Source organism: Miniopterus schreibersii (assembly GCF_964146895.1).
Source record: "Miniopterus schreibersii genome assembly, chromosome: 3".
Classification (NCBI taxonomy): domain Eukaryota; kingdom Metazoa; phylum Chordata; class Mammalia; order Chiroptera; family Miniopteridae; genus Miniopterus; species Miniopterus schreibersii.
Genome location: NC_138103.1, coordinates 3054579 through 3077360, shown reverse-complemented (window position 1 = coordinate 3077360; position 22782 = coordinate 3054579). Strand labels below are relative to the sequence as shown.

The 22782-nt window shown below is 51.8% G+C and overlaps 1 protein-coding gene and 1 pseudogene across 2 annotated transcripts; one reads left to right on the top strand and one right to left on the bottom strand.

Moving 5' to 3' along the window:
* Positions 1–1015, bottom strand: LOC308555026 (glyceraldehyde-3-phosphate dehydrogenase pseudogene; annotated as a pseudogene). The gene has a single exon. The product of its transcript is annotated as a glyceraldehyde-3-phosphate dehydrogenase pseudogene (transcript).
* A 16580-nt stretch (positions 1016–17595) lies between these two features.
* On the top strand, positions 17596–21460 carry CHP2 (calcineurin like EF-hand protein 2). Its single transcript, XM_081131968.1, has 7 exons — positions 17596–17813; positions 18119–18191; positions 18287–18367; positions 18466–18593; positions 18756–18817; positions 19535–19657; positions 19826–21460. Exons 1-7 carry the CDS (start codon positions 17747–17749, stop codon positions 19877–19879), a joined length of 588 nt encoding a protein of 195 aa, XP_080988094.1. The 5' UTR covers positions 17596–17746; the 3' UTR covers positions 19880–21460.
* Positions 21461–22782: the final 1322 nt, after the last annotated feature.

The window sequence follows — 22782 nt, the reverse complement described above, 5'->3', positions numbered from 1 at the left end:
TTACTCCTTGGAGGCCATGTAGACCATAAGGTCCACCACCTTGCTGCTGCAGCCAAATTCATTGTCACACCAGGAAACGAGCTTGACAAAGTAGTCACTGAGGTCAATGCCAGCCCCAGTGTCAAAGGTGGAGGAGTGGGTGTCACTGTTAAAGTTGCAGGAGACAACCTGGTCCTCAGTGTAGCCAAGGATGCCCTTGAGGGGTCCTCTGATGCCTGCTTCACTACCTTCTTGATGTCATCGTATTTGGCAGCTTTCTCCAGAGGCAGGTCAGATCCACAACTGACAGGTTGGGGGTGGAGACACAGAAGGCCATGCCAGTGAGCTTCCCATTCAGCTCAGGGATGACCTTGCCTACAACCTTGGCAGCTCCAGGAGAAGCAGGGATGATGTTCTGGGCAGCCCCTTGGCCATCAAGCCACAGCTTCCCAGAAGGATCATCCATGGTCTTCTGGGTGGCAGTGATGGCATGGACTCTGGTCATGAGTCCCTCCACGATGCCAAAGTTGTCATGGATGACCTTGGCCAGAGGGGCCAAGCAGTTGGTGGTGCAGGAGGCATTGCTGACAATCTTGAGGAAGTTGTCTTACTTGTCATGGTTCACACCCATCACAAACATGGGGGCATCCACAGAAGGGGCAGAGGTGATGACCTTCTTGGCTCCACCCTTCAAGTGGTCCCCAGACTTCTCCATGGTAGTGAAGACATCAGGGGACTCCACAACATGCTCAGCACCAGCATCACCCCATTTGAAGTTTGCGGGATCTGGGTCCTGGGAGATGGAGATGGACTTTCCATTGACGACAAGCTTCATGTTCTCAGCCTTGACAGCGTCTTTGAACTTGCCATGAGTAGAGTCATGCTGGAGCATGTAGACCATGTAGTTGGGGTCAATGAGAGGGTCATTGATGGGGACAATATCCACTTGGCCCGAGTTAAAAGCAGCCCTGGTGACCAGGCGCCCAATACAACCAAATCCATTCACTCCGACCTTCACCATCACGTCTCAGGGGTGCGGCTGGTACTGCGCGGGAAGTCGTGGCTGTCTGACGAACAGGAGCGGAGAGCCCACTGTGAATTTTAAATGCCAGGCTTGAAGGGGCTGAGCTCCAGGGGGGCCAACTCTGTGGTGACGGAGATCAGCCCGAGGCTGGACGCAAACAGCTGTGGGTGAGCCCTGTGTGTGGCTCAGTTGGCTGGACGTTGTCCCATCATCAAAAGGCCAGCTCACCCGGGGTCAGGGCACATACTGGGGGTTTCAAGTTTAATCTCCGTCGAGGCAACGAGATTGATGTTTCTCGTTCACATTGAAGTTCCTCTTTCTCTCTCTCTCTTCTTTCCTCTCTCTCTCTCAAATCAATAAAAACATATATATTTTTTTAAAGTTTAAAAACAAAATAAAAAAACAGAAACAGCTGCGGGTGAGAGCTGTGCCAGAAATACACGCCTGTGTGCAGGGGCCCCTGGGTGAGAGGGCTTGTTCCCGGGGCAGTGGCGGTGTGCGGACTGCCCGGGTTCTCTGCCCAGGGTGCCCATCAGGAGGGCATCTGCATCTCCGTGGCTTCAGAAACATCTTATCCAAAATGCTGCTTGAACTTGGAGGACGGCTGGAGTCTCCTGGGGGTCAAGAGGAGAGGCCCCCTTCCCTGCGGGCCCACCCCTCAGCCCCACCTGAATGAACTTCAGAGACTGGGCTGTTTCTCCTGGGGTCCTTCTACCCTCCTCTGCTCTTCTTTTTCCCATGTTTTCTGGGTTCTTATTAAAGTATTTGGTTCTTCCAAGTTTTGTAAAAACTTGATGCTCCAGGAAAAAATAAAGGTATGACCCTGTGTGGGAAGACATTAATATAATTAAAATGTCAGTTTCCTCCAAATTATAACAAGATTCTATTAACCAAAGGTTTTTAAGAGTTGGGTAAAATAAAGATCATATGCAAAAATTAATGCCTGAGAGGAGTCAACAAAAGTGTGAAAGTGTGGATAACGGGAAGGGGGCTTGTCTTACCAGATGTCAGAATACACTGTAAAACTACAGGACCGATGGACTGTCAGCGCAGGAATCAGCGAACAGATGCAGTGAACAGAGGATCCAGGAACAGATATTAGTATATATGAGAATTTAGTAAATCACAAATATATTTTAATTCACTGGAAACTTTAATAAATGCCTTGGCATAATTAACTATCCATCAGGAAGAAAGTGAGCCTCTTTTTTAGATTTTATTTTTTAGAGCAGCTTTAGGTTCATAGATGGCAAACTGAGTGAAAGTACAAAGATCCCTGCACCCCCTGCCCCCCACTATCCACATCCCGCACCGGATGGTGCCTTTGTGACAAGAGACGGACGCGCACTGACCCATCATCATCACCCGGAGTCCGCCGTGTCCACTAGGCTGTCTCTAGCTGTGAGCATCCTGTGGGTTTGGACAAACGTGTGACATAAATTCACCGTTACAGGATCATACAAATAGTTTCACGGCCCTAAAGTTTCTCCGTGCTCCTCCCATTCGGCCCTCCGGCCCCCACCCCTGACAACCACGGTTCCTTTCGCTGTCTCTCCAGTTCTGCCTTTTCTAGAAGGTCAGGTAGTTGGAATCGTACAGTAAGTAGCCTTTTCAGATGGGCTTCTTTTGCTTAGTCAGACGCATTTAAGATTCCTCCATGTATTTTAGCGGCCTGATAGCTCATTTCTTTTCGGCACTGAGTAATATTCCACTGTCTGCACACAGAACAGGTCACTTACCCGTCACTTACTTAAGGGCATCTCGGTTGCTTCCAAGTGTTGGCAGCTACGAATAAAGTGCTGTAAACATCCGTGTGCGGGTTTCATGTGGAGCTTGCCGACATTTACATCACATGTGCAGAAGAGTGCAAATCATAGGTGTCATAGCGAGCACACCCGTGCAACCTGGACACAGACCAAGAAACAGAACCTGGCCGGCAATCCCAGGAGGTCCCTTGCGCCCCATTCTAAGAGTAACCTCTACCCTGACTTCTTAACACCATAAATCAGTTTTTTATATTTATATAAATGGAATTATACAAAATGCTCTTTTCTTTGTCTGGCTTCTCCTTTCGATACTATTTTTGTGAGATGGTCCATGTCATTAGGGGTGGCTGTTGTTCACTGTCGTTGCTGTGCAGTGCTACGCTGTGCCAGTGTGCCACAATCTGTACGCCCATCCTAGTGCTGATGGGCATCCGACTTTCCCCACCAGCTTTCGGCTCTTACAAAGATGCTCTGAATATGCTTGCACATGTCGGGGGTCACCATACCCATGCATTCCTGTTGGATGTCTACTTCGGACCATAACTGCTGGGTCAAAGGATGTGCGTACGTTCAACTCCAATAGATTTTGCCGATTTTCCAAAGTGGTTGTGCCAGCTTCCAGTGGTGGTGATGGGTAGTTTTATTTAAATTAATTTAAAAATTTTTCAATTACAGTTGACATTCAATATTATCTTACACTAGTTCCAGGTGTACAGCATCGTGGTTAGACAATTATATAATCTCTGAAGTGACCCCCTGTAAGCCTAGTACCCACCTGGCCCCACACATACTTATTGCAGTATCACTGACTGTATTCCCCGTGCTGCACTTTCCACCCCCGTGACTGCTTTTTAACTTCTTACTCCCTCCGCCTTTTTCACCCACCGCCTCCCCGCCTCCCCTCTGTCAGCCATCGGTCTGTTCTCTGTATCTCCCAGTCTGTTTCAATTTTGTTTGTTCATTGATTTTGTTCTTTAGATTTTACATATATATGAAATCACATGGTATTTGCCTTTCTCTGTCTGACATTTCACTTAGCAAAATGTCCTCTAGGTCCATCCATGCTGCTGCCAATGGTGATATTTCATTTTTTTATGGCTGAATAAAATTCCATTGTACACATGCACCACTTCTTCTTTATCCATTTGTCTATTGATGGGCATTTAGGTTGCTTCCATATCTTGGCTATTGTAAATAATGTTGCAATAAAAATAAAGGTTTATTTATCTTTTTGAATTAGTGTTTTGGATTTCTTCAGATAAATACCCAGCAGAGAAATCGCTGGGTCATACGGTAGTTCCATTTTTTTTTAAATCCTCACCTGAGGATATTTTTTTCCATTGCTTTTCAGAGAGTGGGAGAGAGAGAGAAACATCAATGTGAGAGAGGCACATCGATTGGTTGCCTCCCTAACGCACCCTGACTGGGGCCAGGGATCAAGCCTGCAACAGAGGTACGTGCCCTTGGCTGGAATTGAACCCAGGACCCTTTAGCCCATGGGCTGACGCTCTAACCACTGAGCCAAACTGGCCATGGCTAGTAGCTCCATTTTTAATTTTTTTAAAAAAAATATGTTTTCTATTGATTTTAGAGAGAGAGGAAGGGAGAGGGAGAGAGAGAAAGAAGCAGTTACCTCCTGCCTGCCCTTACCCCAACCCGGATCAAACCCACCACCTGGGCATGTGCCCTGGCTGGGAATTGAACCAGCGGCCTTTCAGTGCATGGGACGGTGCTCAGCCAACTGAGCCACAGCGGCCAGGGGCCGTGTTTAATTTTTCTTTCTTTTTTTTTTAAATATATCTTTATTGATTTCAGAGAGAGGAAAAGAGAGAGAGAGAGACAGAAACATCAATGATGAGAGAGTCATTGATCAGCTGCAGCCCACAACCCAGGCATGTGCCCTGACCGGGAATCAAACCCTGATCACCTGGATCCTAGGTCGATGCTCAACCGCTGAGCCACGCCCGGCCGGGCCCGTGTTTAATTTTCTGAAGTGACGCCACACTGCTGTCCACAGCGGCTGCCCCAGTCCGAGGTCCCGCAGCAGTGCCCTGGGGCTCCCCTTCCCCGCACCCTCGCCAGCCCTCGTTGTCTGCTGGCTTGTTGATGGGGCCATTCTGGCAGGTGTGAGGGGATCTCTCCCTGTGGTTTCAATTTGCATCTCTGATGATTAGTGACCTTGAGCATCTCTTCATAGGTTTGTTGGCATCTGTATGTCCTTCTTGGAGAAGTGTCTATTCAGGTCCTCTGCCCATTTTTCAACTGGATTGTTGTTTTTTGTGTTTTTTTGGTTAATCCTCACCTGAGGATATTTTTTCCATTGACCTTTAGTGAGAGTGGAAGGGTGGAAGGGAAGGAGGGAAAGAGAGAGAGAGAGAGAAAGAGAGAGAGAGAGAAACATCAGTGTGAGAGAGACACACCGATCAGCTGCTCCCACACGTGCCCCTACCTACCAGGGCCAGGGTTCAAACCTGCAACCCACGTGTGTGCCCTTGACTGGGACTCAAACCCAAGACCCTTTGGGGCTCAGGCCAATGCTCTAGTTGCTGAGCCACACCGGCCAGGCTGGTGGTTGTGGTTTTTTTGTGTGTTTTTTTAATGTTAAGTTGTATGAGTTCTTTATAAATTTTGGATATTAACCCCTTATCAGATGTATCGTTGGTGATTATCTCCTCCCAATCAATAGGTTGTCTTTTTGTTTTGTGGGTAGTTTCTTATGCAACACAAAAGATCAAGGGCACATATATATATATATATTTATTTATTTATATATATATATGTATATACACACACACACACATATATTTAAAATATATAGAAAATTAAAAACAGCCCGGCCGGGCGTGGCTCAGTGGTTAAGCATCGACCTAGGATCCAGGCGATCAGGGTTCGATTCCCGGTCAGGGCACATGCCCGGGTTGTGGGCTGCAGCCGATCAATGACTCTCTAATCATTGATGTTTCTATCTCTCTCTCACCCTCTCCTTTCCTCTCTCTGAAATCAATAAAGATGTATTAAAAAAAAAAAAAAAGAAAGAAAGAAAGAAAATTAAAAACATAAGAAAGGCAAAAGATACCATAAAGGAACATCCAATTAGAAAAATATGAACAACACAGAAGATAAAGATTAACATCTATAACATACACACTGCTCTTATAAACGGACAAGAAAAGGCCAGCAACCAAAAACTATGTAAAGGCTGTGAGCAGGGATTTACATCGGAACCACTCCAAACATTAAAAAATGTGTTCAAAATCACTAGCAGTCAGAGGAACGTTTAAACAAAAAATTTAAAAAGTAACAAACGTGTCACATTATGCCCATAGGTTTGCAAAAATTAAAAAGAAGGCTACAGTCACGGCGGGGGGCTGATGGCTGCTGAAGCTGACTCGTGAGTATTTGGGGGCTCATTATACGGTTTTATCTGCTTTCAAATGTTTGGGAATGTCCACAAAAAAAGGGAAAGAACCTCAAGCCAACAGAAGGCCAAGCCTGCGGCCCCCCGGGGATTTGGCAAAGGGCATGCTGTCCTATGGGGCTGGAAATGTGAATGTGTAGACATTTTAGAAGGCAATCTGGGAACAACTGTTTAAAAGGAAAAATGCAAGACCCCGCCCTGGCCAGGGTCTCGGGTTCAATTCCCGGTCTCGGGCACGTACCCGGGTTGCAGGTTCAATCCGGCCCCAGGCCGGGGCAGTGCTGGAGGCAGCCATCAGTGTGTCTCTCACCTCGATGTTTCTCTCTCCCCATCCCCGCTCTTTCCACTCTCTCTGAAAAGCAATGGAGAAAATATCCTCAGGTGAGAATTTAAAAAAAAGCAAGACCCCTCTGACCTGGAAAACCCACTTTTGGGGATCTTTCCCATAAAAATAAAAAAATCTTTACATAAAAGTGTATCTTAAAAAATCTGATATCTATTTTACAAGACTTACAGTGGTCACGGAACGAGGGTGCCGCGGCCGCCCTGCTCACAGGCAGCGGGTAGGGGCAGAGCCGGCGCCCGCCCTTCAGCGGAGAAGCTGCTGCCCTGAGGCAGAGCCGCTGCAGCTCACGCAGCCGCTGGAAATACTGGTTTCAGGAGCTTGGAGAGACAGGTCTGTGAGTTATAACTGAGTAAGACTTGCAAGATGCAGACATTATAGGAATCTACTGTCTTGGACAATGAACTTTCTTTATTCAAAAGGAAAGGAGCCTGAACTTGTCACCATGAAGATTCAAAACAGCTCCTGTAGGACGTCCCCTGCTTTAGTTATTGATGGGTGGCAGCGATTAGAAGAACCATTTTTGTAAAGCCACATGTGTGCGTATATATATGTTTGCAAATTATTTTATATGAGCTTGGATAAAAACACAGAATCAATATATTGATTTGTTTACAAAGGTTTTATGGTAGGCTGGAGGGGATATGGTATACTAATGAAGGGTTTTGTAAAACCAGCAAAAAAGAAAAAAGGGTTTGTTTTTGTTTTTTGTTTATCCATAGAGTGGGGGAGAGAGAGAAGCATTGATGTGAGAGAGACACACCGACTGGTTGCCCCCTGCAAGTGCCCCGACCTGGGCCAGGGATCGAGGCTGCAACCACGGAATCGAACCCAGGACCCTTCAGCCTGAGGGCCGGCACTGTAACCACTGAGCCAAACCAGCCAGGGCAAGAAAAAAGGCTTTTAAAAGAAGCTGCTAAAAAAGCACGTCATGGATCTATCTCATTTAAAAGTACTGCGTACACGTGGTGTGTAGCCCTCACCCAAGCGAAGCGGCCTGTATGTTAGCGCAGCGATTTTGATCCCCGCCCGCGCCCTGCCGGCTCTGGGCAGAAGAACCCTGTCCACCGGAGAGCTTTCCGAGCAAAGGGCCTCCCCTCAGCCCGAGCGTGGAAACAGCGTTGCTGGGAAAAGACAGGACGCTCTCCCCTCGCCGCGCATATGCTGCCTGCTCAGGCCAGGAGCTAACCCGGGAGGAGGGTTTCATTGCTCCCATTCCGCAGGTGACCAAAGTAAGTTTCAGAGAAGTTAAGTAACGCGCCCAAGCTAACAACGTTGGCACGTTGTTACGAATAGTCAGGGAAGTGGCAGAGATGCAGGCCTAGGAGTCTGTGGACTTGGCCCCTGCTCCCCCCCGGAAGCGCTTGTCCTTGGGCTCCCCTGTCCTTGGGCTCCCCTGTCCTTGGGCTCCCCTGTCCTTGGGCTCCCCTGTCCTTGGGCTCCCTTGTCCTTGGGCTCCCCTGTCCTTGGGCTCCCCTGTCCTTGGGCTCCCCTGTCCTTGGGCTCCCCTGTCCCGGTGGAGCCGCAGCAGCTGGGCCTGTTAGGACCTGTTAGGACCTGCGCGCAAGCAGGCCTCCCGCACCCCTCTTGCTCACCGTGCCAAGGTCGGGCCTGAATGCCCAGCTGCGGTTCCTCTTCCCAAACCGCATCCCCCTGGGAGACGGGGGGCCCCAGAGCCCCACTGGGACACGCCAGCTCAGATTCCTGCTGGGCATTTCTCTAACCCCTCCAGGTAGGGGCGGGAGGGAGGTGAGTGGGCGCCCGGGGCGCCTCTGGCAGGAGTGTTCTGTAAATCCTGCGGGAGGAGCCATCTGTCTGCCTCCGCAAGAGGCCTCCAGTGGTAACACCTCCAATGCAGGTTTATGGTTCCCTGTGTGTGAACCACAAAGCAGCACACTCACCCATGATTTTGGAATCAGGGGGTTGGTTACTCACGGAGGGGTGCAGGGAAGATGGGGTGCTAGTGAGGGAGAGGGAGCACCAGGAGGCTTGTCTCTCTCCATCTGGGTGCTGGTAGCCTGGGCTGGGCCTTCATTGGTGTGCTGAAGTTGCTTCATGAGAGTCTATTGTTACATTTCCCGGAATTTTATGAGCTGTCAGTTCATCACATCTACCATTAAAATTTAAATTATATACATTTTCAATGAAATATGTTACATTTAAAACAAAATAATAAATACTCCTGATTACTGTTCTCTCTGCCCTTGAGATTATGTACATCTGTGGTATCTACATGTGGAAATACTATGGAGTGGACGTTACTGTGCATCATGTCCGGGTCCTATGCTCAGTGACATCACATTAGCCGCTGACGTCAGCCATGGTGGGAGTGTTTACACCATGGGAATCAGCAGACACTATAGATCAGGGCTGGATTTATTATTTTGTTGATTGTCTAGACTTAAAGTGATGAAGACGGAATTAATAATGCAGATTAAACTTAAAAGTGTGTTGTATCTGTGAATGGCAGAAAAAATCGAGGAAATAGCCTTCCAGTATTTGAAACCTCTTACCTGAATCAGCAAAGAAGTTGCTACATCACTGAAGAATCAGAGACTTTCCAGAACATGTCTTCGCTGTTTCGCTTTCCTCTGTTCTGTTGAGGATATAAACAAAAATACCAACCAGCGTGCGTGTCACAGCTGCATTTGGAGAGCGAGTTGTTAAAAATGTTTGCGCACACCACTGGGCATAATTCAATAAAAGGTTAAAAACACATAGAGAAGCAGTCCCATGGTCAAAGTATGATGGGCCTCCTACACTGTTGTTTTGTTTAATTTTTGTGATAAAATACATTGTTAAAGAAAACCTCATTCCCCAAACAAACAAAACCTTGCCATGTCAGCTGCAGGCTTGCTGAGCAACCATGCTGTTGTGTGGTATCTATTTGTGTAGCAGGCACTGTGATGCCCCCCCCCCCCCATTTCCAATGGGGAGGGGGCACCAGGAGGCTTGTTTCTCTCGATCTGGGTGCTAGTAGCCTGGACGTGGCTCTGTGTGTATTTTGTTGGTGTGCTGGAGTCGCTTCAGGAGAGCCCAGTGTTACATTTCCCAGAACTTTATGAGCTGTCAGTTCATCACAGCCACCATAAAAATATATTTTATATATGTGAGTGTGTGTGTGTATGTGTATGTGTATGTGCGTGCATGGTTATGTGTGTGTGCGAGCGTGTGTGTGTTTTGTTTCTGATAATTTGTTTCTAGGTAGATCTTTGATAAAAATCCTTTGTTCCTGGATTCATCTTTGTTCATTAAAATCATAAGCAAGTCTAGGTCAAGGGTGGCCACAAAAGCCTGCTGACAGCAGGGGGCAGTAGAGTGCAGCAGTTAAGTGTGCTGGCATTGCCACTCATTGGCCTTGACACCGCTCAACCACTAGTTCCATGCATTTGTGATTACACAACTCTTTCAAGAAGAAAGTTGCACGCTCAAATATGTGTAAAATTATTGATAAATTACATACATGATTCCTGTCCTAATATTATAGATGTATATATTATAAAATATAGCTAAATTGAAAATAAAAAAATAGAGGAAAAATGGTGAAATTAAAAGCGATTGAGGTGTAATTGACAAAGTGCACATATTAAAAGTGCACAATTTGATAAGTTTTAATAAATGTATACACCCATGGAACCACCACACAATCAAGATAGTGAACATGACCATCAAGCCCCATCGTCTCCCAGCGTCCCTTCGTAATTTCTCCCTCCCACCATTCCTGCTGCTCCGTCCCCCAGCAACCATGCAGCTGCTTTCTGTCCTTACAGATTGCTTTACATTCTGTGGAGCTTTATATAAATGGCACCATACTGCTTGTACTCTTTTTTGAGGGGGTCTGGCTTTCACTCAGCATAATTATTTTGAGTTTCCAGATAATTACGGATGAAAGCATTAAGTATGAAACATAGTCATGCATTGCATAATGGTGTTTTGGTCAGTGATGGACCATATATGATGGTGGACCCCTAAGATTATAATGGAGCTGAAAAATTCCTGTTGCCTAGTGTGGTCCCAGCCTCCTAAGGGACCAGCACATTACTGTTCTGTGGGAGCTCAGTCTACTGGTAGTAATGCCCTTGGCTGGAAACGCCTGTTTCCCACACATGTCTTCGCTTTCTAAACCACTGTTCCACTGGACTGACCTTTGTGCTTCTTATCACAATTGCAAAACACCCTTCAGCAATAACCATTAGCAAACTTAAGCAAAAAAATAGTTTATTACTTACAAGCCCTGGAGCATATGAGACACCCCAGGGGGCATGCAGCGAGGCCTCAGGTAGACGGAGCATGCTCAGGCCTGGGGTTCTGCTTTGAGTGGGATGGAGGGTGGGAGCCTAGGGTTGCTCCTTACTGGTGCATATAAACCTAAGAGCGAGCATGTAAAGCAAGCAAGAGGAAAAACGAGTAGCCGAGCTGGTCAGTTATTGAAACCAACCATGATGTAAAACTAAGGAGCCTCAGCGTGGGGAGGCAGGCAGCCTGGCTCCCTGTCTAGTCCTATGGCAGCCACTGTGCTTATTTGAGACGGCCTTCAACCATCTGGAAAGTTCCCTTCAACCGCTATTGCCCACCTGGGGCCATGTCCACCCACCTTCCAGGTAACCACTTTGACCAGTTTCTAAGGTAACTTCCAGTTTTCTTAGGCAAATATGAATACATATGTGTGTGTGTGTGTATATATAAAATCATATAGATGATTTTCCCACTCTATACAGACAAGGTAGCATATTTATTCACAGTTCTGCAACTTGCTCTTGTCACTTAAATCATCTTGGAGAGCTGTCCGTATCAGTTCGTAGGAAGTGTTCTTTTTCTTTTTTACAGCTTCATTTCCTTTATCTGTTCATCAGATGTACCTTCTCTATGCCTCGGAACTGCAGGGTCGCCAGGTCACTCGTGCACTGTCCTGGGATGACTCCTGCCGCCGTGCTCTCCAGAGCTGGCCTCCTTCATGCCCTTTCCCAGAAGCGAGCCTTTAGCGTTCTCCCCGAAACCAGTCCGGCTTTAGTTCTGAGATTTCTTCTCCAGACAGGAGAGATTGTCCTAAGGGGCTATCAAAACGATGGCTTGGTACTGTGGGGTTAAAGCCAGACGTCCCCCGGCCACCCATGAGTCTCTGAGGCGCTCGGGCAGATAAGCCCCCGGGGTCTGGCCCACGCCCGCCTCCATGCAAATCCTACTTCCCTGGCCTTTCGGTCTCCTACCGAGCACAGAGCTGCAGACAACGCAGAAGTTTTAAGCCACAGCTTCAAGAAGTTTTAAGCAACCCTTGTCCAGCTTCTCTCTTGAAATCCAAACCCCATATCTGATTAACTATGTGGTGTTTTTGTTAGGATGTGTAGCGAGCAGCTCGAGGACTTTAAATGTTTCTCCCTTTGGAAGCTGCTCCTTCCTCCCTGTTCCCCACCTCAGCTAATGGCACCTTCAGCTGCCAGTACTCAGACCCTGGCGTTAGCATGGACGCCTCTCTTCCCCGCACTTCTTCCAGCCACTGCGGCAGCAATTCCTGTGGACTCTCCTTTCGAAACAGGCCCAAATGTGACCCCTTCTCTGTTCTAAGGAAACGATCCTTTATCTTTTATATAGGCTGTGAATGTTTCTCAGTTTGTCTTTTTGGCTTTGAATGTATATATATATATGTATCCATCTACTCATACAGAGAATTTAATTTGCACACAGTCCAATTTGCCAATCTTTTCTCCACAGTTTCTTTATTTTATTTCACGTTTCAAAAGGCAGGCCTTCTCCAGTTCAAGATTATAACAAAATCTAAGAGTTATTCTACTATTGATTGGATGGTTTCATTTTGCACTTTAACCTTTATTCTATCTGGAATTAATTTTGATATAAGAAGGTGGAGGTAGAGCTTTATTTCCCCCCCAAAAGGCAGACGTGCCAGATGTTATCTATTGAGTAATCCACATTCCTCCACTGATTTGAAATGCGACTTTTATCATATGCCAAATTCCCGTATGTATTGGGTCTTTTTCTGACTTTCTCCCCTGTTTCTTACCTGTCTGTCTATTCCTGTGCTGTTTCCACATATCTTATTGTGCCTTTATAATACCTTTAAAAATCTGTTAGAGCAAGTTCATCCTCAATACTTTTACTTTCCAGAGCTTTCCTGGCTATTCTTGTTTTATTTTTTAAATAGCTTTATTGAGACATAACTCACATAGCACCCAACTCACCCTTTAAAGTGTACAATTCAATAGATTTTGTGTATTCACAGAAATGTGCAGCCATCGCCACAGTCAATTTCAGAACGTTTCATCGCCTCAGAAATAAACGTCTTACCCTTTAGCTATAATTCCCTTCCCCCTGGCTCCCCCAGCCCCAAGCAACCGTGAATCGACTCTGTCTCTATAGACTGCTTATTCTTGACAGTTCATAATAAATGGAATAATAAAATATGGGGCCTTTTGTGACTGGATTATTTTCCTTAATGTCGTGGTTTCATGGCCCATCCATGTTGCGGCATGTGTCAGCACTTCATTCCTTTCTGTGGCTGGAAAATGTCCCATGGTAGGGACATATTACATTTCATGCACTCATCCATGGGTGGACATTTGGGTTGTTTCCACCCTGTAGTTATTGCAGACAAGGCTGCTATGAATATTCATGTCCAGGTTTTTGTTTGCACACTTGTTTTTCATTCTTTGGGGTATGCACTTAGGAGCGGAATTGCTCACATGGTAATTCTGTTTAGCTCACTGAGAAATCTCCAGACTGTTCTCCACAGCAACGCACGGCGATTCCGAAGCTCCCATCCTGGCCAAGACTTGCTATTTTCTGTTGCTTTTGTTCTGTTTTCATTTCCAGCCAGTCTAGTGGGAGTGAAGTGGTACCTCAGGGTGGTTTTATTTATTTCCCTGATGACTAATGATGATGAGACACTTTTTCTGTGCTCATTGGCCACGCGTATATCCTCTTTGGAGGAATTTCTATTCCAGTTTTCACGCTCATTTTTAAATGAGCGTTCCTTCAACCTGGACTCGGGCTTTCGCTGCTCTGGCATCAGTGGGGACAATGGCACTTTTGTCCTCTCTGCCATTCCCCTCTTGGAGCTCCAGCGCGGGATCCTGGGTCTGGGAGTTGAAGGTGGTTTGCTGTGTGGCCGGACGTTCTTACTGCCTGCTCTTCTTACTTTAATTATTTCTGTGACTGCTTCCTGGCTGAACTCATTTAAATCTTCCCAAGTTTATCTGAAAGAAGAGAAAGGATGAGAAAAGGCAAGAGCTCGTGAGAAGTAAAACCAGAGGCTCAGGGTCAAAAGACCAACAGGTACACAGGGAATGTCCTGAGACCTCACCGGGAAATGAAACAGCAAAACCGGGCAGCCCGCTGGCAGCGGGTGCGGGCTGGGACCGCGGTCAGGCAACGCCGGGAACTTGAGGGCGCCGAGCGGGTGCCTGGGAGAGGGTCGCGCCTCTGACACCCGGGAGAAGCGGCAGAGCCGGGTCTCACCTGAGCCTGCGGCCGTGTCACCGCCTGTGGGACGGGCCTCTCCGGAGGTCCCTAACGGACCGAAGTCCCCCTGAGACAGCTGACGAAGTTGGCACTGTTGCTCTCCAGGGTCCAGGTGGGGCGTCCTGCTCTTCAGGGGCCCCTTTGACCGGGTGATGAAAACTGGGTACCACCCCGCCGGACAGCTTTCTGCTTCCTTTCCCAGGAGGCACCTGGACGTGGAGGGAGGCTGTCACTGCAGGACAAAGGAGCGACTGTGGGTACTGTGTCAACGTGGACGCGCAAGAGCAGAGCGACTAGTCAAGAAATGAGAGGCACTCATTCTAAATAAAGCCAGCTGTGCACTGAAGGGCCGCCACACCTCGCCTGGCAGGAGACGCTTTCCGTTGGCTTTGCTGTTGATGTGTGGGCAGATAGGGTTGGAGAAGGCGGGCTCCCTGCATGTAATAACATTTGGGATGGGCCACTTTGTAATGTTTCAGATGGGAACTAGGTAAAAGTGTATGTACCCTAAGGCACTCACTACTTTACACTTTTCCTAGCTGACTTCGTTTAGGTTGGAGGACAGAGTCATGTGACTCTGGTTTCTGCCTCTTCAATGCATTTTACCCCACTGGGAAGATTTCACAATTCAGTCAAACTCTTCAAAGTCTTATACAGAAGAGTGTTTATTCTGCTATATTTCTAGAAATTGAACTTTAAAGAACTTTCAAGCTCTTTAAAGCTTTAAAGTTCTTTTTGATAGGTTTGTATTGTTTGCCTCACTAACTAACGTTTGAGATTTATATAAGTTCCAGGTGGACCAATATTTTAAAAAACAAAACAATGAAAACATTTCAAAAAAATTGGGGTATGTCTCTTTTGTTATCAAGTTGTGACGGTTCTGCATTTTCCTGACTATGCTTGTGTCTGCATTTCCCCCCACTTGCATCTCAGTATTGCTTCACCACCAACGGCCAGCAACGTTCAGCCTGAATCCAGTCCATTTGGTCCTGCAGATTAAATCCCCCCCAAAACATCTCCCCTTTAAATACCCTGAAAGGATATGGCCTCATGTACTGTGACGCCGATTTAAACCCTACTTGTGTGCGTGAAGCAGGAGAGGGTTCCAGCAGCTCCCTGTGTGGTGTGGGGATGGGAGCAGTTAATTGCTCTCTGGCCAGACTGACCGAACGTCGTGCTGAGTCGGAGATTAAGGCCATAGCAGCTCTTTCCAAGATCAGCATCCCACGCCGGCCTGAGGTGATTACTGCTGCGCCCCAGGGCCCCGTGCCCCCTCCTGGTTCAGAACCTAACCCGAGCTGCACTCCCAGCCTGACTCCCAGCTGGGGACAGGAGTGGTGTGGCCATTAGGGAGCAGCGAGCTTTCCGGAAAGCTTTAGTCCTTGGGGAGCATGTGTGTGTGTGTGTGTGTGTGTGTGTGAGGGAGCCAAGCGTTCCTTCTGCCGGTTGCTAGTCCCTGGGGCATCAGAAAGAGAGTCAAGCACTTCTTAGATCAATATTGTCATGGCTTATCTGATGCAAGTCTGCCTGGGGCTGGAGCTTCAACTGTTTCTCCAGCCTCTCTCTCTCCAGGGTGGGTATGACCTTGAGCCCTGTAATGAGCAGCTTGCATTCCCCCCCTGGGAAATTAGTGTGTGTGTGTGTGTGACTGTGATGGGGAGGAAGGGTAATGATAAATTCACAACAGGACACCTGGGGTGCTTGTTCCTCTACAGCCAAGTTTCTCAAGAACATTCCTAGGCTTTTCCCCCTTAATGACCCCTCTCCTTTGAGATTTTAATATGACTGATAAACTATACATCTAGTCATGTACTGTATGTGTATCTGTGTTGATATACCAAAAGGATACATTTTTTTGCCCCCTTTGGGGCCATGAGGTCCCCACTCATGCTTTACAGTAGTTCACCCCGGGTCCCCTTGGCAGCCTCTGCCACATGAGAGAGGAAAACGGCGGTTCCACAGGTGCCGCGAAGTGTGTGAGCCGCGGCGTCCAGCCCTGGCAAGGGGCCTGGCGCCAGGGGTGTGCTGGAAACGGGAGCCCACTTTGTTGTAATCGTGGCTGTTCCTTTACACATCACAGGGATGCCGGTGACCCTCTCTCTCCGGCTGCGGATTTCCATCATCCCCCTGGGCTGGTCAGAGGAGCTTCTTCCAGAGCCCCTCGGGGCTCCTAAGGCAGTGAATTGGGCTGGGTGGGGACTGTGGCACCAGCACAGGCACCGCCTTCCATTTAAACTTGGCAGCTGCTCCAGGCTGCAGCCAAGTGGCGCCCGGCAGCAGCGGGGCCTAGGGTGGGACTTCTGGTTTCTCAGGAGAAGCTGGGAATCGGCATTTTTGGTTCAGTCTCCCGATTTGTAAGCACTGACTCAATTAAACAGCAGTAACGTATGTGGACCAAACAAGAGACTTTAGCTGAGATTTCAACAAACAAGTCATATAGCTGGGGTTTCCACAGGCCCCAAACGCAGCGTTCTTTCCGCTTAACCCAGCGCCCACTCTGGGCCTCAGGACCCCCCACTTCACCCCTTTTGGGGGAGTCCTTAGCGCCTCTCCCTCTGGCCCTCCTGCCTGGGGAGGGGGCCCGGGCTGGGCCATTCAGGACTGGGACCTACAGGGCTAGCTCCCCCGGCCCCGCCACCCCCTTTCCAGGGGGACCTGGGTTCTGTCTGCATTGGAAGAAGCTCGCGACCCCAGCCTGACTGGCGGCGCCGGGGAGCCCGGGCTGCGAGGGCGAGAGGCTGGGCCGCGGAGCAGGCGGCGGGCCGCCGGGCGGGCGCGGGGCCGGGGGGGCCGGGGATGCTGATGGGGACGCGGAGGGGCGCGAGGCGGGCGGGACCCCGGGACGGGGAGGGGCGCGGGGCGGGCGGGGACAGGGGGTGGGGATGGGGACGGGCCCGGGGCGGGCGGGGACAGAGGGTGGGATGGGGAGGGGCGCGGGGAGGGCGGGGACAGAGGGTGGGATGGGGAGGGGCGCGGGGCGGGCGGGGACAGGGGGTGGGAATGGGGAGGGGGGCGGGGCGGGCGGGGACAGAGGGTGGGATGGGGAGGGGCGCGGGGCGGGCGGGGACAGGGGGTGGGAATGGGGAGGGGCGCGGGGCGGGCGGGGACAGGGGGTGGGGCCTGGGAGGGGCGCGGGGCGGGCGGGACCCGGGGTGGGGATGGGGAGGGGCTCGGGGGGCGGGCGGGGACAGAGGGTGGGATGGGGAGGGGCGCGGGGGCGGGCGGGACCCGGGGTGGGGATGGGGAGGGGCTCGGGGGGCGGGCGGGGACAGAGGGTGGGGTGGGGAGGGGCGCGGGGCGGGCGGGACCCGGGGTGGGGACGGGGAGGGGCTCGGGGGCGGGGGGGGAAAGGGGGTGGGGACGGGGAGGGGCTCGGGGGCGGGCGGGGACAGAGGGTGGGGTGGGGAGGGGCGCGGGGCGGGCGGGACCCGGGGTGGGGATGGGGAGGGGCCCGGGGCGGGAGGGGACAGGGGGTGGGGCCGGGGAGGGGCTCGGGGCGGGCGGGACCTGGCCTTGCCCAGCCTCTCCAGCGCCAACCTCGGCACCTCGGACTGAAACAGCCTGTTGTTCGCGCCGCCCTCTGACCCCGCCACCCAGGGCGTTGCCTTCCATTCGCCCGGGTCGCGGGTGGGAGGCGAGGAACGCCGGGGTTCAGGAGCTTGGATCCCCGCCAGGCGTGGCCTTCGGCCCGGGCAGCCCGGCGGCGCGGGAGCGCGGGACGTGCGGGTCGGGGCGGCACAGCCATGGGCTCGGGCGGCTCGCGCGCGGCGCAGGTCCCCGACGCGGACAGCATCCGGCGGGAGACGGGCTGTGAGCGGGACCCGGGGCTCCGGGGGGCCGGGGGAGGGCTGGGCCCTGGGCGAGCCCTGGAGATCGGGCAGGGGTCGCGGGGCCAGGGCGCGGTACTCCAGGTTTGAGGGGGGGCGGGTTCCCGGGCTTGGGGACACCCAGGGGTCCCCCGGCCCGCAAGGAAGGGGTTGGCTTTGACCCTTGCCTCCCGGAGGGGAGCGCGGGGAGCTCCCGGGTCCCGCCGCCCCTTCCAGGCTCCAGCCGGGCCCGGGCCCAGGCGGAGGGCGCGCTCCGGCCCCCGCGTCACCCGCGCCTGCCCCCCGCAGTCTCGCAGGCCACCCTGCTCCGCCTCTACCACCGGTTTCGGGCCCTGGACAGTAACAAGAAGGGCTACCTGAGGTGAGGGGCGCCGCCCCGGGACCCCCCTCGGTGTCCCTGCCCCAGCGCCCCTGACCCCCCGCCTCCCGTCCCCCCCCTTTGACCACCCTTTGCAGCCGCGTGGACCTGCAGCAGATCGGGGCGCTGGCCGTGAACCCCCTGGGGGACCGCATCATAGACAGCTTCTTCGCCGACGGGTGAGGCCCGCGGGGCTCGGGCGCAGGGGAGGCCGCGCGGCCGGGCGGGAGGAGCCCCCGAGGAGCCCCGCGACCGCCGCCTCCCCGCCGCCCTCCAGGAGCCTGCGGGTGGATTTCCCCGACTTCGTCCGAGTCCTGGCGCGCTTCCGACCCGTGGACGAAGAGGCGGGCGCCCGCGACCCCGAGGACCCTGAGCCCCTCAACAGCCGGATGAACAAGCTTCGCTGTGAGTCGGCGGGGTCCCCGCGGGAGGCCCCAGGTTCACCCCACGGGGGCGGCCCCCGCACCTCCCGCTGCCGGCGAGCCCCTGGGAGACCTCCCGGCCCACCCGGGCCACCTGCTCGCGAGGCCCCGAAAACCCACCCTCCGTCCCCCTGCCTTCCCCCAGTCGCCTTTCAGCTCTACGACCTGGATCGAGACGGGAAGATCTCCAGGAACGAGATGCTGCAGGTTGGAAGGACCCGCGAGCCGCGCCCCGGGTGCTGAATGGAATGGTTGGGGGGGTGGGGGGATAACTGGTAGTTTGGGGACCAGGTGGCTGGAGTGTTGGTGGGGCAGTGGGAATGGGAGGGCTGGAGTGTGGGTGAGCCGGGAGATGGGGTCAGTCGGGCATGAGGTTGGGACTAGATCGGTGGCTCTCAGCTGGGAGTGGTTTTGCCCCCTGGGTGACATTGCCAACATCTAGAGACATTTTTGGTTGTCACTACCCGGGAGGGGAGTGGTGCAAGTGCACCTGGTGGGTGGAGGTCAGGAATGCAGCTAAACATTTCCAACACAAGGGACGGGCCCCCTCCCCACTGCCACCAGGAGGTACCTGGCCCCAAATGTCAATGGTGCTGAGACTGGAAAACTCCAGGGATTTGGGGATGGTTAGAGGGTGAGGCGGGGAGTGGGGTGGCGGGTGGAGGGGGGCTGGGTTCTGAGAGCCAGCGACTTGAGGACTGAGCCGGGCACACGGAGGCGAGTGTGGGATGGTGAGGGTTTGGTGGAGAAGCAGTGGGGACACTGGTGGGTGTGGTGGGCAGCAGTTGCAATGCCGCGAACAAAGGATGAGGCGTGGGTTATGAAACTGTTAATAACTTTTGGGGGGATGTGGATGAGGCCGGGGGACGGTGCTGGTAGTCCCGGTGCCTCCTCTCTATGGCCGCCTCTTCCTCTGCCTCCCAGGTACTCCGGCTGATGGTCGGGGTGCAGGTGACAGAGGAGCAGCTGGAGAGCATCGCTGACCGCACGGTGCAGGAGGCCGATGAAGACGGGGATGGGGCCGTGTCCTTCCTGGAGTTCACCAAGGTCAGAGTGCCCTTGGGGCCTGGGGAGCCCGAGGCATGGGCTCGTGGGACAGAGGGAGGGCGGAAAGAGAGGGGCTCCCTGGGAATGGGGGGCCCTGGGATGGGAGAGGAGGCTGGGAGACTGGAGTGGAGGACTGCAGTTCTCTTGATGATCACCCATCTCCACCAGTCCCTGGAGAAGATGAACATTGAGCAGAAGATGAGCATCCGGATCCTGAAGTGACCTCCTTCGTGCGTCTGACCAGCTTGAAAAGACCAGTCCTGCCTGGCGCTCATTCTCAGCCCCCACGGAGGGACAGGCTCCGATAAACTGCACTCTTCTACACTGAACTCTGTCAGGGCCAAGGAGACAAATCTGGGTGGGTGTGGCCCAAAGTCTAACTCGTTTGACCTCAGATCTGCAAATCAGCCAAGAATCTTCTGGTTGCAAGTGACTAAAATCGCAAATCAAAGGGACTTCAGTTAAAAGGACACTTGATGGGTTCGTGTAAAGGTCTGAAGTGTCTTCAGCACAGCTGGATCCAAGACTCAGATGGTGCCATCTGGACTCAGCCTCCATTTCTCAGCTCTTATTTTTATGTGTTGGCTTCATTCTAGCAGGGGTCTTTCCTCATGGTGGGGGACCGCCTCCGGCGGCTCCAGGTGTCCTCAGTCACCCAGTGGGAACAGGGTTTCTTTTTCAATAATTTCAAACAAAGAGTGTCATTAGCTCAGAGGGGCCTTGTCCCTCCTTCAGGGGAATGGAACGTTCTGATCAGCCAGACCTGTGTCATATGCTAACTGCTGGAGCCAGGAGCCAGGTCCTGAGCACTCAGGATGGGGTGAGGGATGCTTGCTTAAAGGACGGTGCTGTTATCAGAAGGGATGAGCCTGGTCAGACAAAACAAGAATATCCATTACTGTTAAGTGACCAAATGGGTGGATTCATGAAGTCTTCTGAAATGGATTTTCACTTGATCCCATGGGGGCATGCTGGTGTGATTTAGGTGGAGGGTGGGGAAAGAGGTGATATAAAAATAATAAATAAGCTCTGGCTGGCGTGGTTCAGTGGTTAGAGCATCGGCCTATGCACCAGTCAAGGTGCAAGTGCCTGGGTTGCAGGTCGGATCCCTGTCTCAGGGTTGAGGGGGGTGGGGTGGGGGGTGTTCTTGTGGGAGGCAAGCAATCGATGTCTTTGTCTCCTGGGTGTTACTCTCTCTCCCCCTCCCCACTTCCTTCTGCCTTCTCTAAAATCAATAGGAAAAAATATCCTCACTCTGGGGACAAAAAAAAATAAATAAGACATTCCTTCCTATAGTATGAAATGATTCAAAGTTTTGGAGAGTAATTCCATTTTTCAATGGTAAGATATTGAAATGTTGACACATCACAAAAAGAGTGTGAAAGTCACATAACATTGTAAGATTCTAGGTAGGAAAGCACTTTGGCTGTTCCTATGGGAGGTGCTGCTGTGCCCTGCCCGTGTGCTCTCCCAGGGCTGGGCCGTGTTGTCATGTATCAACATGTGAGACCAACTGTGCTCATGTCTCCCTAACCCTGCTCAGTAATGGCACACCACACCTTGAAGTTGGCTGTGATGGGAATGTGCACACTGCAGACGTTGCAGAGGCACAGGCGGGGCTTCTCTGCCTGTGGCTGAACCTGCCAGTGCCCCAGCTGCCAGGCTTTACTATAGTCCCTGTGCCAGTGGCTGCCATCCCCAGCGTTGGTGAGCTATAACTGGTATGCAGAACTGCACATAATTAATGTATACAGTTTGATGAGCTTGGACATAATCAAGGTAATAAACACATCTGTCATCTCCAAAAATGTATCCCTTTGTTTTTTAGTGTGTTGTGTGTTTTTTGTATGTGTGTGATAAGAACACTTAACAATGAGATCTGCCTGCTTAATAGAGTTGCAAGCGCACGGTACCTCCTTGCTAACTCTGTGCACTGTGTTGTACGGCAGAGCCCTGGAGCTCAGCGTGTGTAACTGCAACTTTGTATCCACTGAACAGCAGTTTCCCAGGCCCCCTCCCCCACCTCCTGGTAACCACCATTTACTGTCTACTCCTCTATGTTTGGCTATTTTAGATGCCTCATATAGCAGAGGCCATTCGAAAGAATTCTGCGGCTGTCTTATTTCTCTTAGATTAATGCTTCCAGGTCCCTCCATGTTGTCACAAAGGGTAGGATTTCCTTAATAAAGACGGAATAATATTCCGTTATATGTATGTACCACACACATCTGTTGATGGACATTTGGGTTGTTTCCATCTTGGCTGTTGTGAATACTGCTGCTGTATGGGGGTCAGGTATCTCTCCCAGATAGTGATTTCGTTTCCTTTGCAAAGTTACCCAGGAGCGCGACTGCTGGATCATAGGGTGGTTCTATTTTAATGTTTTGAGGAACCTCAGTGGCTTCTTCCCACAGCCTGGGTGACACTCTGCCCCAGGGCTCTGCCTGGCACACGCCTGCACATGGCCTATGGGCAGGGAGGGCTGAAGTGCAGGGAGCTAAGGACCCTTGGAGCAGCCCGCATCCAGGGGCAGAAGGGAACTCTGCTAAATGCTCAGTTTCTTCCCCTCAGGGGGGACAACTTAGAGGCATGTTCTCTTCAATCTCAGAAACTCCCAGCAGGCGGGCCTCGGCCTCCTTTGGCCCAGCGCTAAGCTGCGTGTTAGAGTCCCTGTGTTGGCCCCGTTGGCCCTGTGTCCCCCTCTCCCCACCAGTGCTTCCTGGGTCACTTCACAGTTAGGCTCTCAGCTCCTCGTCTCCGGGCGCTTTGGATGAGGTCCTCCTTAGGTGCACTGCACCTTCCAGAATGTGGGCGCACACTCCCGGTGCTCTGGGCACGTTTTGGATGAAGTCCCCCTTAGGTGCACTGCACCTTCTAGAATGTGGGCGCACACTCCCGGTGCTGTGGGCCCTCCCTGATGTGCTGTGAGGAGGTGCTGCGGCGTCGGGGTGTCTGATCCCTGGGATTTTTGGCCTTTGGGGAGTCCGAGGTCACATGGATAGGACTGTGCACGGATGGGACTCTGGGTGTTGTTGGGGTGGTGTGCTAACCCGTGTCAGCTGCTGTGTTCCCACTGCAGTGTGATTCTGACGGACGGGAGGGGGCAAAGACGGGATTTGATTTCG

Excerpts from the sequence above, each read along its gene's own strand:
- CHP2 (XM_081131968.1), top strand. The coding sequence starts at position 17,747 with ATGGGCTCGGGCGGCTCGCGCGCGGCGCAGGTCCCCGACGCGGACAGC. Across the intron at positions 18,368-18,465 it reads GACAGCTTCTTCGCCGACGG|GAGCCTGCGGGTGGATTTCC; the intron begins GTGAGGCCCGCG and ends GCCGCCCTCCAG. Across the intron at positions 18,818-19,534 it reads CCAGGAACGAGATGCTGCAG|GTACTCCGGCTGATGGTCGG; the intron begins GTTGGAAGGACC and ends TCTGCCTCCCAG.